Source organism: Pecten maximus, chromosome 1 (assembly GCF_902652985.1).
Source record: "Pecten maximus chromosome 1, xPecMax1.1, whole genome shotgun sequence".
NCBI classification, from domain to species: domain Eukaryota; kingdom Metazoa; phylum Mollusca; class Bivalvia; order Pectinida; family Pectinidae; genus Pecten; species Pecten maximus.
In genome coordinates, this window is record NC_047015.1 from 28,428,405 (window position 1) to 28,445,832 (window position 17,428).

The 17,428-nt window shown below is 38.1% G+C and overlaps 2 protein-coding genes across 5 annotated transcripts in view; one reads left to right on the forward strand and one right to left on the reverse strand.

The window, feature by feature from the left end:
• LOC117329436 (protein ecdysoneless homolog) overlaps positions 1-8,824 on the forward strand; it is a 43,600-nt gene extending 34,776 nt beyond the window's left edge. For 2 of the 4 annotated variants that reach the window (XM_033887395.1, XM_033887378.1), the window contains exons 13-14: positions 3,116-3,345; positions 3,603-8,824. In XM_033887395.1, coding sequence (XP_033743286.1) covers positions 3,116-3,345; positions 3,603-3,956 — 584 coding nt within the window. In that variant the 3' untranslated portion in view covers positions 3,957-8,824. The remainder of the gene's footprint in view (positions 1-3,115; positions 3,346-3,602) is intronic. The other 2 variants (XR_004533198.1, XR_004533199.1) reach the window with 2 other exon arrangements.
• A 3,247-nt stretch (positions 8,825-12,071) lies between these two features.
• Positions 12,072-16,122, reverse strand: LOC117337345. The gene is made up of 2 exons (XM_033898322.1): positions 13,593-16,122; positions 12,072-13,207 (listed from the first exon to the last, which is right to left on the reverse strand). Exons 1-2 carry the CDS (start codon positions 13,966-13,968, stop codon positions 12,072-12,074), a joined length of 1,512 nt encoding a protein of 503 aa, XP_033754213.1. The 5' UTR covers positions 13,969-16,122.
• Between the last annotated feature and the right edge of the window lie 1,306 nt (positions 16,123-17,428).

Sequence of the window (17,428 nt, forward strand, 5' to 3'; positions counted from 1 at the left end):
GGATACTTGCAGGTGGGATCCTATGGGTTTATCAGGGTTGGATACTAACAGGTGGGATCCTATGGGTTTATCAGGGTTGGATACTAACAGGTGGGATTCTATGGGTTTATCAGGGTTGGATACTAACAGGTGGGATCCTATGGGTTTATCAGGGTTGGATACTAACAGGTGGGATCCTATGGGTTTATCAGGGTTGGATACTAACAGGTGGGATCCTAATGGTTTATCAGGATTGGATACTAACAGGTGGGATCCTATTGGTTTATCAGGGTTGGATACTAACAGGTGGGATCCTATGGGTTTATCAGGGTTGGATACTAACAGATGGGATCCTATGGGTTAATCAGGGTTGTGTACTAAAAGGTGGGATCCTATTGGTTAATCAGGGTTGGATACTTGCAGGTGGGATCCTATGGGTTTATCAGGGTTGGATACTAACAGGTGGGATCCTATGGGTTTATCAGGGTTGGATACTAACAGGTGGGATCCTATGGGTTTATCAGGGTTGGATACTAACAGGTGGGATCCTATGGGTTTATCAGGGTTGGATACTAACAGGTGGGATCCTAATGGTTTATCAGGATTGGATACTAACAGGTGGGATCCTATGGGTTTATCAGGGTTGGATACTAACAGGTGAGATCCTATGGGTTTATCAGGGTTGGATACTAACAGGTGGGATCCTATAGGTTTATCAGGGTTGGATACTAACAGGTGAGATCCTATGGGTTTATCAGGGTTGGATACTAACAGGTGGGATCCTATGGGTTTATCAGGGTTGGATACTTACAGGTGGGATCCTATGGGTTTATCAGGGTTGGATACTAACCAGTGGGATCCTATGGGTTTATCAGGGTTATATACTAACAGGTGGGATCCTATGGGTTTATCAGGGTTGGATACTAACAGGTGGGATCCTATGGGTTTATCAGGGTTGGATACTAACAGGTGGGATCCTATGGGTTTATCAGGGTTGGATACTAACAGGTGAGATCCTATGGGTTTATCAGGGTTGGATACTAACAGGTGGGATCCTATGGGTTTATCAGGGTTGGATACTAACAGGTGGGATCCTATGGGTTTATCAGGGTTGGATACTAACAGGTGGGATCCTATGGGTTTATCAGGGTTGGATACTAACAGGTGGGATTATATGGGTTTATCAGGGTTGGATACTAACAGGTGGGATCCTATGGGTTTATCAGGGTTGGATACTAACAGGTGGGATCCTATGGGTTTATCAGGGTTGGATACTAACAGGTGGGATCCTATAGGTTTATCAGGGTTGGATACTAACAGGTGAGATCCTATGGGTTTATCAGGGTTGGATACTAACAGGTGGGATCCTATGGGTTTATCAGGGTTGGATACTAACAGGTGAGATCCTATGGGTTTATCAGGGTTGGATACTAACAGGTGGGATCCTATGGGTTTATCAGGGTTGGATACTAACAGGTGGGATCCTATGGGTTTCTCAGGGTTGGATACTAACAGGTGAGATCCTATGGGTTTATCAGGGTTGGATACTAACAGGTGGGATCCTATGGGTTTATCAGGGTTGGATACTTACAGGTGGGATCCTATGGGTTTATCAGGGTTGGATACTAACCAGTGGGATCCTATGGGTTTATCAGGGTTATATACTAACAGGTGGGATCCTATGGGTTTATCAGGGTTGGATACTAACAGGTGGGATCCTATGGGTTTATCAGGGTTGGATACTAACAGATGGGATCCTATGGGTTTATCAGGGTTGGATACTAACAGGTGAGATCCTATGGGTTTATCAGGGTTGGATACTAACAGGTGGGATCCTATGGGTTTATCAGGGTTGGATACTAACAGGTGGGATCCTATGGGTTTATCAGGGTTGGATACTAACAGGTGGGATCCTATGGGTTTATCAGGGTTGGATACTAACAGGTGGGATCCTATGGGTTTATCAGGGTTGGATACTAACAGGTGGGATCCTATGGGTTTATCAGGGTTGGATACTAACAGGTGGGATCCTATGGGTTTATCAGGGTTGGATACTAACAGGTGGGATCCTATAGGTTTATCAGGGTTGGATACTAACAGGTGAGATCCTATGGGTTTATCAGGGTTGGATACTAACAGGTGGGATCCTATGGGTTTATCAGGGTTGGATACTAACAGGTGAGATCCTATGGGTTTATCAGGGTTGGATACTAACAGGTGGGATCCTATGGGTTTATCAGGGTTGGATACTAACAGGTGGGATCCTATGGGTTTATCAGGGTTGGATATTTACAGGTGGGATCCTATGGGTTTCTCAGGGTTGGATACTAACAGGTGGGATCCTATGGGTTTATCAGGGTTGTGTACTAAAAGGTGGGATCCTATTGGTTAATCAGGGTTGGATACTTGCAGGTGGGATCCTATGGGTTTATCAGGGTTGGATACTAACAGGTGGGATCCTATGGGTTTATCAGGGTTGGATACTAACAGGTGGGATCCTATGGGTTGATCAGGGTTATATACTAACAGGTGGGATCCTATGGGTTTATCAGGGTTGGATACTAACAGGTGGGATCCTATGGGTTTATCAGGGTTGGATACTAACAGGTGGGATCCTATGGGTTTATCAGGGTTGGATACTAACAGGTGGGATCCTATGGGTTTATCAGGGTTGGATACTAACAGGTGGGATTATATGGGTTTATCAGGGTTGGATACTAACAGGTGGGATCCTATGGGTTTATCAGGGTTGGATACTAACAGGTGGGATCCTATGGGTTTATCAGGGTTGGATACTAACAGGTGGGATCTTATGGGTTTATCAGGGTTGGATACTAACAGGTGGGATCCTATGGGTTTATCAGGGTTGGATACTAACAGGTGGGATCCTATGGGTTGATCAGGGTTGGATACTAACAGGTGGGATCCTGTGGGTTTATCAGGGTTGGATACTAACAGGTGAGATCCTATGGGTTTATCAGGGTTGGATACTAACAGGTGGGATCCTATGGGTTTATCAGGGTTGGATACTAACAGGTGGGATCCTGTGGGTTTATCAGGGTTGGATAAGTTTATTGATACAGAAATTGGACTGACATAGGATACTGACCATTAAGTGTGTGATATTCTGTTACAGAATTTGACGACAACGACAGTGCGTCCAGCTCAGATATGAGCGAGTACGGCTGGGAAGACTCAGATGGGGATTTTGATGACCAGCCTCCAAGTGGGAAGCCATCCAAACATAAACCTAAGGCTTCTGTGCCGACAGTAAAAGATTACATGGACATGATGGACCGGGAACTGGCTCCATCCAATGTGGGGAAAAGTTTTGAGAGAGAACCACAAACAACAAATAGTACACAGGTATGTATATATATATCTTGTTCAGGGAAGGGAACTATGGAGAGGACTAAGCCGTGTATGTTTTATAATTCATCATCAGGATCCTTCAGGAAGGTTCCATATAAGCACTGTATACCTCAAGAATTAGCATAAAAACTGTATCCATTGAAATAGGTTTAACTGAAGAAAGAATTAATTTGCGAAGTATTTAAATAAAATTTTCTTGGCATACCTATATTATTTATACACTTTATGATGACTTTGTGTTTATTTTGAAGCCGAACAAGCCATCAAGCAATGCAAAGGACACTAACAAGGATATTGAGGATGAGGATGATGATTTCCAGCCGGTCAACATTGACGTAAATACTGTAAAGAATATGCTGGAGTCCATTGGAGCACAGCAGGGTCTGGCTGGCCCTGCCTCCAACATACTGAATTCTATGGGCATCAACGTTCCCCCGCCTGACACTGAGGACTGTGAACAAATTGAAGCCCCCATTCCACCTCCCAGAAAGAGGACCCCTAAGCCTACCCCGACCAAAAGGCCAAGTTCAAGGTCAACACCGTCATCCATATCACTGTCCAGCAGCAATAATACAGCCCCTGTCAAAAAGGAGACAAACGTCTGAATAACCTATCTTCCATAGAGTGTGAACACTTACTTATAGAGGGTTTCTCAAATTAAGAATTCCATTTCATTGTCTGGTATCATTATTGTTTTCCATATACACTTGTTTGGAGTGGAACCCAATTGAAATATTTAAAATCTTAATGATTTTGAGACTTAAACTAAAAGTACAGGAACAAAAAGGCAGATATAAATTTAGATGTATCCCAGGCATAAAAAGGTCTGGTTTTCAGATAAAAGGTCTGGTTGTCAGATAAAAGGTCTGGTTGTCAGATAAAAGGTCTGGTTGTCAGATAAAAGGTCTGGTTGTCAGTGAAACTGCTGACCACTTGTTTCTACACTATCCCAGATAACAGAAACAGCCTAGTTACAAAATGTAGTACCTTCACACATGTGTGGTGGATCATACCTATACACAGGTGTGGTGGATCATATCTACACAGGTGTGGTGGATCATACTATCACTCAGGTGTGGTGGATCATACCTATACACAGGTGTGGTGGATCATACCTATACCCAGGTGTGGTGGATCATACCTACACCCAGGTGTGGTGGATCATACCTACACACAGGTGTGGTGGATCATATCTACACACAGGTGTGGTGGATGATACCTACACTCAGGTGTGGTGGGTCATACCTATACACAGGTGTGGTGGATCATACCTATACACAGGTGTGGTGGATCATACTGTCACTCAGGTGTGGTGGATCATACCTACACTCAGGTGTGGTGGATCATACCTATACACAGGTGTGGTGGATCATACCTATACCCAGGTGTGGTGGATCATACCTATACACAGGTGTGGTGGATCATACCTATACACAGGTGTGGTGGATCATACTGTCACTCAGGTGTGGTGGATCATACCTACACTCAGGTGTGGTGGATCATACCTATACACAGGTGGGGTGGATCATACTGTCACTCAGGTGTGGTGGATCATACCTATACACAGGTGGGGTGGATCATACCTATACACAGGTGGGGTGGATCATACCTACACTCAGGTGTGGTGGATCATACCTTTACATGCTCTAACATGCTAGAGAATTACACAGCAAGAAATTTATGATGGATACCTTGTCGTAGTCAGCACAATATTGTCTGATAATACATTGGCCAATCAGCGGCCTCTCATTCTATATGAGTAGGTTACACACAAAGCTTATGTGACCTTAAAAGCTATTTTTGTAGAGTAGATATAATAGCATATTAGTCTGAACGTTTAACACCTGTTTCTTGTTTTGATATGGTACATAAGTAGCCTTCTAATCTTTAGTCACATCATCATATTGATTATTACACCTACAGACGCTGTGTACATAATTAAACAGACAGACGCTGTGTACATAATTAAACAGACAGACAGACGCTGTGTACATAATTACACCTACAGACGCTGTGTGGATAATTAAACAGACAGATGTTGTGTACATAATTAAACAGACAGACAGACGCTGTGTACATAATTACACTTACAGACACTGTGTACATAATTAAACAGACAGATGTTGTGTACATAATTACACAGACAGACAGACACTGTGTAGATAATTAAACAGACAGACGCTGTGATGATAACACAGACAGACGCTGTGTAGATAATTACACAGACAGACAGATGTTGTGTACATAATTACACAGACAGACATATGTTGTGTAGATAATTACACAGACAGACAGATGCTGTGTAGATAATTACACAGACAGATGTTGTGTAGATGATTACACAGACAGACAGATGTTGTGTAGATAATTAGACAGACAGATGTTGTGTAGATAATTACACAGACAGACAGAAGCTGTGTAGATGATAACACAGCTAGACGCTGTGTAGATAATTACACAGACAGACAGATGTTGTGTAGATAATTACACAGACAGACATATGTTGTGTAGATAATTACACAGACAGACAGATGCTGTGTAGATGATAACACAGACGGACGCTGTGTAGATAATTACACAGACAGACAGACGCTGTGTAGATAATTACACAGACAGATGCTGTGTAGATAATTACACAGACAGACAGATGCTATGTAGATAATTACACAGACAGATGCTGTGTAGATAATTACACAGACAGATGCTATGTAGATAATTACACAGACAGACAGATGTTGTGTAGATAATTACACAGACAGACAGACAGACGCTGTGTAGATGATAACACAGATATTGTGTAGATGATTACACAGACAGATATTGTGTAGATGATTACACAGACAGACAGATGCTGTGTAGATAATTACACAGACAGACAGACGCTGTGTAGATGATAACACAGATATTGTGTAGATGATTACACAGACAGACGCTGTGTAGATGATTACACAGACAGATGCTGTGTAGATGATAACACAGATATTGTGTAGATGATTACACACACAGATATTGTGTAGATGATTACACAGACAGATATTGTGTAGATGATTACACAAACAGATATTGTGTAGATGATTACACAGACAGATATTGTGTAGATGATTACACAGACAGATGCTGTGTAGATGATAACACAGATATTGTGTAGATGATTACACAGACAGACAGACGCTGTGTAGATGATAACACAGATATTGTGTAGATGATTACACAGACAGATGCTGTGTAGATGATAACACAGATATTGTGTAGATGATTACACAGACAGATGCTGTGTAGATGCTAACACAGATATTGTGTAGATGATTACACAGACAGATATTGTGTAGATGATTACACAGACAGACAGACGCTGTGTAGATGATAACACAGATATTGTGTAGATGATTACACAGACAGATATTGTGTAGATGATTACACAGACAGATGCTGTGTAGATGAAGATAGACACTTACAATCTAGGTTTGTTACAGTCTAAGTTCATGGTTGTAAAAGAGTACCAGATCTCAATCAGCTATATGATTATAAATGTATTAGATTGAATCCGTCAGTTGTGAACCTATTATTGTTTGTATATTCATTGAAATTAACAAAGTATTGAGTAAAATACAGTGTTTTATAGATATTTAACTAATGTTAAATTGATAATGACAATATGTCATATAAATAGTCATGTGTTACAGTGCTCAAATATATAAAGCATTATATATAATACAGTACAACCTTATGTCAATTCTTAAATATCTCCATACCCCTATTACATTTCTTAAAACAATTTCTTATATTGTCTCATTCAGGATATTGCCAAACATTCAAAGACTGCCAAAATTTCTCTGAACAAATGTTATAACAAGGATTAATTAATGCAGTTGTCATTTTTTACTCAAATACTGTTCTGTTTCCCTAATTTTTTTGGAATTTGCTCACAATAGAAATCCATATCTCTTCAGTTTTGAGGTATGATACAGTGAAAACATTTTGTCTAGATTATCTGTACACAGGGAAATGTGTTGTGATACTTTGCATGTTTTATTTTTTGTTGATGATGCGTCTACTGTAAAAGTGCAGATTTTGGTGCGTGAATATTTACATTTTGACACAGTAAACTAGTCTTGGCATGGAAATTAGCTTGTAATTTGTTATTAGTATTGCTGAAATGTATTTTCATGGCACTAATGACAGACCTATCATATGTGTCTGTATTGTGTAATTAAATATAATAAGGAAACTACATATTTCCTGGTTATATGGCCAAATGTTACTGTAAATCACTTATGTTTTATGTGGGATTAATTTTCGCATTATTATGCGAGGAGAGTAAATCACAAAATCAAAGACATTGTGATTGTTTGTACAAAGTTAACACCTTTGGACGGCGACCAAGCTATCAGTTACCAATATAGGTATCTTGTTTGTACAAAGTTAACACCTTTGGACGGCGACCAAGCTATCGGTTACCAATATAGGAATCTTGTTTGTACAAAGTTAACACCATTGGACGGCGACCAAGCTATCGGTTACCAATATAGGAATCTTGTTTGTACAAAGTTAACACCTTTGGACGGCGACCAAGCTATCAGTTACCAATATAGGAATCTTGTTTGTACAAAGTTAACACCTTTGGACGGCGACCAAGCTATCAGTTACCAATATAGGAATCTTGTTTGTACAAAGTTAACACCATTGGACGGCGACCAAGCTATCAGTTACCAATATAGGAATCTTGCAGAGTTCATGACTCTTAATAGCTCATCATTCGTGAATTAAAAGTTATTTTTAGATCAGAGCTTGTGAAATCATGTTTTCGCAAATATGTCTGAAAAGATAAGTTCGCAAAATAAGTATTCGTGAAATCAGAGTGATTTACATTGCATAAAATCATTAGTTACCAAGTATGATTGACATTCCATATGATTTGGTGGTGTAAATTGTGTTGTGTATATATTTCCTATATTTCCTTTGTATTGCAATATCCATATAATGTAAAAAAAAAAAAAAAAAAAAAAAAACTAAATCATGCTGCACAAATTTTCACTTTCACAGTAGAACTGTTTGTTTTTCTTCCCTTTTACAATGAGACTAATCTTGTGAATATTTTTGTTTTGTTTTGTTGTGCCATTCTTTATTAAGTATGCAATATATAATTTTATTATTTCTTTTTTATATTTTCCCTCCTTGTTGATGCATAATGACTTTGGTAATGTAAGAATGATATACATCATGTCCTTGATACTCCAGGATACTCCAGGAGTTCCGTTTACTTTTGATGGAGAGAGCCAGAGTGAGTGTAACCCCTGGAGTATCGAGGATCGACAGATATTTAATATATGTTTTCATCACCCTGAAGTATTGAGGATAGACAGATATTTGATATCTGTTTTCATCTGTCAATATATCTATGAAAACGCAAGATTGAACCATTTGGTCAATGGCCAAAAGCAGCAAAGCAATTAAAGTACTCTGTTATGCAGATTTTTCTTGTCATTTTTATACTTAATTGCATAATAGATGTATATATAACATATATCTGTATATCAATTTGAATTAACTTTAATTTTATACTGTATGCTATACTGGTCATTTTGATATAGTGATACCCATTATTATGGAGGTAATAGTATATGGTAATTTCACAAACTAAAACCAGTGAGTGATTCCATTGTAACAAACCTACATTCCATTACAAGCAATACAATCATTATACAATAATAGATTCTATTGTACAGTGTCATTACAACCATGGTATGTGAACTTCAACTTAATGAAAGAATTTGTCAACTATGTAAATATGTATAATTATTAGTCACCTACTAGCGAAACACTTGGGGGGGGGGTTGTTAGCGCTCCAGCAACTTCATTCCTTACCGGATTTTGATCAACCTTCACACAATGATAAAGGACCACATTATATCGAATAAGATCAGGTTTCAGGATTTTTGGATCAAGGTCACTGTTACTATTTTTAGCAGGGCCGATAGGGGACATGTTTTGCTATAGCTATACCCAGTATGCTTGTTACACAGTGTTTCTTCCTTAATGTACTTTTTTACTCAATTCAATCCGAGATTTACAGTGTTCTCTGCTGCGTTACCATAACATACCACTGATATGCCCAGGAGTGTAGCCATCATACATTATACAAGTACCAAGCTTACTCCTATATGTGCCCTATTTACAGGAAGTGCCCAGACTCTTAGCTGTAGTCAGTATAACTAATGAGTGGGCTTGTCAGAGGTAAAAGATGGTGTTTAACTTCTGAGTGGCCTATGTGAGGCCAGGTACTCCAGAAACCCTAACAATAACCTAGGAGCATTATCTTCAGAGCCTGTTTAGAATACTAGGGGCCTGTTCGTTTATACAGACAAACCGGTTCGTCAGTTTTTGAATGTAATATTTCAAACATATATCTTGACAGACCTGCAAATGTTAATACAGGCCTTGGAAGTCTTTGTCAAGGCTCATCTGAAAACAAAATAAAATTGCCAGGTCCATCTTTATTTCATGAATGAACAACACCAGTCAAAGTGGTCTAACGTTTGGACCGCAAAAACGAAAACGGCCTTGGTGTTGAAGAATGTTATTGCTGGATGTACTGAATGTACATAAAATGACAGAGGATGATGTGTGGTTTGGGGTGAACTATTTTACTGTAGAATTATATTGCACATAATATATAGCATATTACATGGATTAACAGCAATATTAAGTATCACAGTTGGATTGACATTATCTGGGCCCATGATTGTGATGATGGTAATCGAGTGAAAATTGTTGTCCTTCTAAGAAATTCAATGTACATTAACTATATTAGTAACCCACCGTGTTGATATAGTCATTTTTACTTTAAAACATTCTCCTCTATAACTGGCCAGTATGTACCAAAGCAGACATGTCTTGGTAGATTAGCTGTATATGAATTTGGCCAGACTTGTCCTGATTTGTTGTTGTTATTACTGGTACCGTACTGGTAGATCTTCTGAAATAATTTGACTCAGATTTCAATGATTGACAAACCAATATTTTGGTATCTGTAATTAGTGGACAGTTTTGTAAATATTTTGTTGATTTCACAGTGACATAGGTGGGGGTTTGTTGTTAGAGAAAATGTACATACAGACAGTAGGAAATAATAGGAAACTCCATCTGTTTTGTTAAAAGTTCAGACTTTAGTTCAGTGTGGACAGTCATACCAGTTTTCGAAAGGGTCGTCAAATAAAAAGGCCTTATAGTCAATACTGTTGTAACTATACTTAATTCATTAAGTCACAAACTAAATTGTCACAATTGCAAGCGCCTTTTGTCTGCTGTTGTGCATTATCCATCCATAAATAAACACTTTACATTTTTGTTCTCTTCACAAAAACCTTTGAACCAATTTTGATGTAGAACCACGACTATAGTTTATCATTATATTTTGAGCATCATTTGTGAATCGCCATTGGAAATAATAATAACCAAGGTAAGAATTATCAGTATAGGATCATAGGTTGATGGTATGCACATAATGGCCAAGATGAAACCCAAAGGGACACAATGGACACAACCAAAATTTAATTATCTGAAATATATCAGTACTCTGGTGACTGTTAAGGCTGATGAGTTCATGTTGATATTGAGAAGGTATTCTATACAGTAAATATGCTTAAATATTAATTTAACTTCCAAAAATAGATTTAAAATTTTTGATTCTGATAACAAAAATTAAATAGTACATTTATGTTTGTGATTTCAACATTTCTCTGATTCAAACAGATCATGGTTAGTATCAGGTTGATCTGCTGAAATCAGGTGATTATACTGCCGTGCTGTTAATGTTTGATAACAGTCGGTGTCTCTTACTATGATAATTTATTTACCAATGTTTGTGTATTTTACACGTAATGACAATGTGAAAGTTAAATTTGATACAATCATGCTATTATTAATATGTTGGTTTTTATTACTCGTGAACATTCATGTTTGTTGTTTGAACTTGTTGAGAATTTGTTGAGATCTATTAACAATAAGCATTAGATAAACATGTACTTTAATACTGTTAAAACATTTTTTCAAATGACAAATATGAGCTGTCATTTTTTGTATGTAGTACAATTGTCACAGAATTTCATTTTGGCATATATTACAGTTTATTATCTCAAAGCTTCAGCTATCATACATTGGCACAAAACATTCCTGGAAATTCAGATTTTATACCATGGCACAAATATATCTTGTGACTTAGCTATTACAGTAACTGGGCTCAAAACAACCACATGGAGTGAAGCTCAAAACAACCACATGGAGTGAAGCTCAAAACAACCACATGGAATGGAGCTCAAAACAACCACATGGAATGGAGCTCAAAACAACCACATAGAATGGAGCTCAAAACAACCACATGGAATGGAGCTCAAAACAACCACATGGAATGGAGCTCAAAACAACCACATGGAATGGAGCTCAAAACAACCACATGGATTGGAGGTTTCATATCATAGAAAATAATCTATCGCTAGCCCCTACAGAATCTTATCATGGCACAAATGTACTTGGAGACATCAACATTCATTAATTGGAACTGACAGACCAAATCACTGCAACTTTTATATACAGGGCAAGCTACATAAACATCCTTATGTGTTTCAGACCTAAGTATTGTCACAAATCATATGTTAGAGTTGTCATCATATGTTAGAGTTGTCATCATATGTTAGAACAAGATACAGTAAGTACCTTCACATTCATTGTTTATACTTTCGCACAAGTATCCCTTGGTCAGTCATTCCTGCGATCATGGTACTAACATCCCCTGGTAGATACATTGCTACAACTGTCATCATCATGGTACTAACATCCCCTGGTAGACACATTTCTACAACTGTCATCATCATGGTACTAACATCCCCTGGTAGACATATTTCTACAACTGTCATCATCATGGTACTAACATCCCCTGGTAGATACATTTCTACAACTGTCATTATCATGGTACTAACATCCCCTGGTAGACATATTTCTACAACTGTCATTATCATGGTACTAACATCCCCTGGTAGATACATTTCTACAACTGTCATTATCATGGTACTAACATCCCCTGGTAGATACATTTCTACAACTGTCATTATCATGGTACTAACATCCCCTGGTAGATACATTGCTACAACTGTCATCATCATGGTACTAACATCCCCTGGTAGATACATTGCTACAACTGTCATCATCATGGTACTAACATCCCCTGGTAGACACATTTCTACAACTGTCATCATCATGGTACTAACATCCCCTGGTAGACACATTGCTACAACTGTCATCATCATGGTACATACATCCCCTGGTAGATACATTTCTACAACTGTCATCATCATGGTACTAACATCCTCTGGTAGACATATTTCTACAACTGTCATCATCATGGTACATACATCCCCTGGTAGATACATTTCTACAACTGTCATCATCATGGTACTAACATCCCCTGGTAGACATATTTCTACAACTGTCATCATCATGGTACATACATCCCCTGGTAGATACATTTCTACAACTGTCATCATCATGGTACTAACATCCCCTGGTAGACACATTTCTACAACTGTCATCATCATGGTACTAACATCCCCTGGTAGACACATTTCTACAACTGTCATCATCATGGTACCAACATCCCCTGGTAGATACATTTCTACAACTGTCATCATCATGGTACCAACATCCCCTGGTAGATACATTGCTACAACTGTCATCCCTGCGATCATGGTACTAACATCCCCTGGTAGACACATTTCTACAACTGTCATCCCTGCGATCATGGTACTAACATCCCCTGGTAGACACATTTCTACAACTGTCATCATCATGGTACTAACATCCCCTGGTAGACACATTTCTACAACAGTCATCCCTGCGATCATGGTACTAACATCCCTGGTAGCTACAGCAACGTCATCATCATCAGGATACTAGACATCCCCTGGTACACATTTCTCATGTCATCTGCTTCTGTATACATCCTGGTAAGTACTGTACATTGATCATACATGGTACTAACTCCTGGTAATACTGTACAATGTCATACATGTACTACATCCTGGTGTACACTTACAACTGTCATTCTTGATTCTGGACTCTCCCTTGGTAGTACATTCTCAACTGTCATCATCATGGGTACTGATAATCCCTGGTGACACTGATTGTAATGGTCTTATTGGAGTTAATCCCAGGTAGACTTGCTAGACTTGTCATCATGGGTATGCTTCCTGGTAGATACATTGCTACAACTGTCATCCCTGCGATCATGGTACTAACATCCCCTGGTAGATACATTGCTACAACTGTCATCATCATGGTACTAACATCCCCTGGTAGACACATTGCTACAACTGTCATCATCATGGTACTAACATCCCCTGGTAGACACATTGCTACAACTGTCATCATGGTACTAACATCCCCTGGTAGACACATTGCTACAACTGTCATCATGGTACTAACATCCCCTGGTAGATACATTGCTACAACTGTCATCATCATGGTACTAACATCCCCTGGTAGACACATTGCTACAACTGTCATCATCATGGTACTAACATCCCCTGGTAGATACATTGCTACAACTGTCATTCCTGCGATCATGGTACTAACATCCCTTGGTGCTACACACCATCCTATTTCAGACACTCAAGAATCCTCCTGTTCACACCTCATCTGCTTTTTCTTTTGCTTTGGTACAGGTTGTTTGATACCTACAAAAGGGACTGCTTTTTATACTAGACAAAGAACAGTTATTTGTGTGTTATATTCATTGTCACTTTTGATTCTTGCTTTTGGAGTCGAATGTTCCAGGGACTGTGATTGTGATGATGGGTGTTGTTTGGAGTGGAATGTCCCAGGGACTGTGATTGTGATGATGGGTGTTGTTTGGAGTGGAATGTCCCAGGGACTGTGATTGTGATGATGGGTGTTGTTTGGGGTGGAATGTTCCAGGGACTGTGATTGTGATGGTGGGTGTTGTTTTGGGTGGTTTTAATTGCTTTGGTACTGTATTGTGTTCTATACTTGTATGCTTATACAGTGAGCTATGTGTTCATGCATTAGTTGTGCTTCTTATAGCTGCTTTGTCAGGTTTATTGCTTCCAAATTTGCCTTTTTTTGTTTCGTTGTATTTAACTAGTCTAAGAGTAGTTGAAGGTTGATATCCCGCCAAATCCATTTCATGTTTTACATTTTAGTTTTACTGTTAATAATTTCACATGCTAAATAAAATCTATTAGTAGATCTACTAGTGATATTTTGTTCTTTATATGCTAATGTAAGTTTATCTTAGCAATATATATACCCCTAGTACCATTTAGATATTGACAAAAATCGTTTAGAAAATCACCAAAACGTTTGTTTCTGTGAGTAAAACAAAGTAAAGCTGTTAATTTAAGTTTATGCACTGTTGGTGAATTCACTTAACTGGATACTCTATACTGAATGGGAATTACTCTTTACGGAAGGGAGATTAATCTAAACTAAAGGGAGATTACTCTAAACTAAAGGGAGGTTACTCGAAACTAAAGGGAGATTACTTGAAACTAAAATGGGACTTTTTTTATTCATTACTTCGCCAGTGTTATTAAGTTGCATTAAACAATACTGTTCTATATCTGATCAGACACTTTGTCATAAGCTATACATGTTAATTAACCTAAAACGTGCTATTTTAGTTTGTTTTATATGTCAAAGTACTTTAGTTAAATACGTCACCCTAATTTGGGCTGGACTATCAATTGATTATATGTTACCATAACTATGTATTGTTTTGCTATGTGATCGTAATAACTCACAAGATACTGAAGTACTATCCTATCCGTTTTCCTAATTAAATATTTTCTAGGTTGTGTAGTTTATTTCTTGCTTTTATAGTGTATTTAAACTTTGTTTCAAATGCTTTAGATTGCATGTTTCTAGTCAACACTATAACTGTGTTACAGTGAGAATCATGGCGGAAATGGTCTGGTGACAAATGTGTTCGATAGAGGTTGTGATTTTTTTGCTGGTATGGGTAAAGTGGGCCTTTCCACATCTATACAAGTCTCACTAGCTCATAATTGCAACCATTTACAAAGAGAATTGTCCTATCTTTGTTAATCTAATTGCTATATGATTACATACCATAATTAACTTATTTTCGTGGTAATTCTGGATGAGTCTTTTTCAGATTATCCTACTACAGAAGATTCTTTGTCGGGCATATTTCTAGGCCATCACTGTGAGAATTTAAAACTTCCTGTGTAATATACCAAAAGCCTACCCTAAAAATTTTCATTTTTTTTTGTGAGTAAACGCCCTAAATTTCTCACGATGTGCACTTACTTTCAAAATCAGAAAACATTCTCTGAATTGTGAATTAATAGATATTGGTGAATAAAAATCGACATGATTTTCGAAATAAAGTACATGTAGACGTATGAATTAATTTGCTCGAAAAGGATTTACACGAAAACAATATTATATTCTCAATATTAAATTATGTATTTAATGAAATGTGTTATATATTACGTTTTTTAAGAGCAGGGTCTATTTGTTCATTAGTAATAATTGTCTTACTCTATTCAAGGTGTTCTCTATACAGCAGAACAATTAAGTGATAAATATGAACCACGAGATTGATTTGGGAGAAAAAACCTCAGTGTTTCCATGACATATATGTTGAGGTTACTGAGGTCTCTATTGTTGGATGTTATTTGTAATTCTTACTATTCATGCATAACAATTGTCAATAGATTATTAAAATGTCTAGCCAAACAATAGTGTTTGATGTTATTTGTAATCCTTACTATTCATGCATTACACTTATCGATAGAATATTAGAACGTCTAGCTTTTCTATGAAAATTTGCGGATTTTGTAAAGCACTGTATACCCACGGCTGGAGTGCAGCATACCCTGATCTTACTATAAAAAAAGTTTCTGAGGAGATGAGGGGATATGTGAAACAATTAATCATTCAAGAAGCATACAGATATCATGAACTTTGCACATGTATATTAAGCATAACAAAAGGCGCAGTCAATCACCTGGATATTTTAACAGTCATGCTAAGAAAAATCACTCATTAGTACTATATAACAGTTTTATTTTTGTTTTTTTAGCCCACCATCATCATTTTCAAATCGCCCTGCGTCCGTCGTCCGTCCGTCCATAAACAATTATTGTTATCGCTATTTCGCAGAAAGTACTAAAGGGATCTTTCTCAAATGTCATATGTAGGTTGCCCTTGATCCTTGACTAATGCATATTTTATTTTGGGACCAGTAGGAAAACAACATGGCCGAGAGGCAGCTATCTTGGATTTTAACAATTGAAATTTGGTATCGCTATTTCTCAGAAAGTACTGAAGGGATCTTTCTCAAATGTCATATGTAGGTTGCCCTTGATCCTTGGCTATGCATATTTTATTTCGGGACCAGTCGGAAAACAACATGGCCGACAGGCAGCTATCTTGGATTTTAACAATTGAAGTTTTTTATCGCTATTTCTCAGAAAGTACTGAAGGAATCTTTCTCAAATTTCATATGTAGGTTCCCCTTGGCCCCTCGTATTGCATTTCGGGACCAATCTGAAAACAACATGGCCAACAGACAGCCATTATTGTAAATCTCAAATTTCATATACAGGTTCCCTATTGTTTGAAAAGTACCGGAGGGATGTTTCTCAAATTACACAGATTAGTAAGAGGAAGGGAAAAATAGAGAGAAGATCAATCTGACATGGAACCTATAAAGATCATTCAATGGTGGGCGCCAAGATCCCTCTGGCATCTCTTGTTTTTCAGCTCATCTGGTCCAAGGACTGGTGAGCTTAAGCTTGTGTCACTACACCATCTCCCCCTGTAAGTGTTCTTAAGAAACTTTACTTGTCCAGAACTTAGAACTTTGTCAATTTTGGTCCGGGGCATCGATGAGTGAAGGACGCTCGGTTTCGCATAAAGTTATGGCCAGTTCCCCTTGTGACAGATGGACAGAACTGTACGCCAGGACTAATAGCGGTTTACAAAAAAATTCAGTTTGGATGAAGGGTTTTGATCAAATTTAATTTGAAGCGTTAAT

Bases quoted from the DNA above. Each gene is read 5' to 3' on its own strand.
- LOC117337345 (XM_033898322.1), bottom strand. From the start codon at position 13,968: ATGATCGCAGGAATGACAGTTGTAGCAATGTATCTACCAGGGGATGTT. The intron at 13,208-13,592 runs GAAGCATACCCA...TGTGTCTACCAG, and splicing joins TGTAGCAATGTATCTACCAG to GGGATGTTAGTACCATGATG.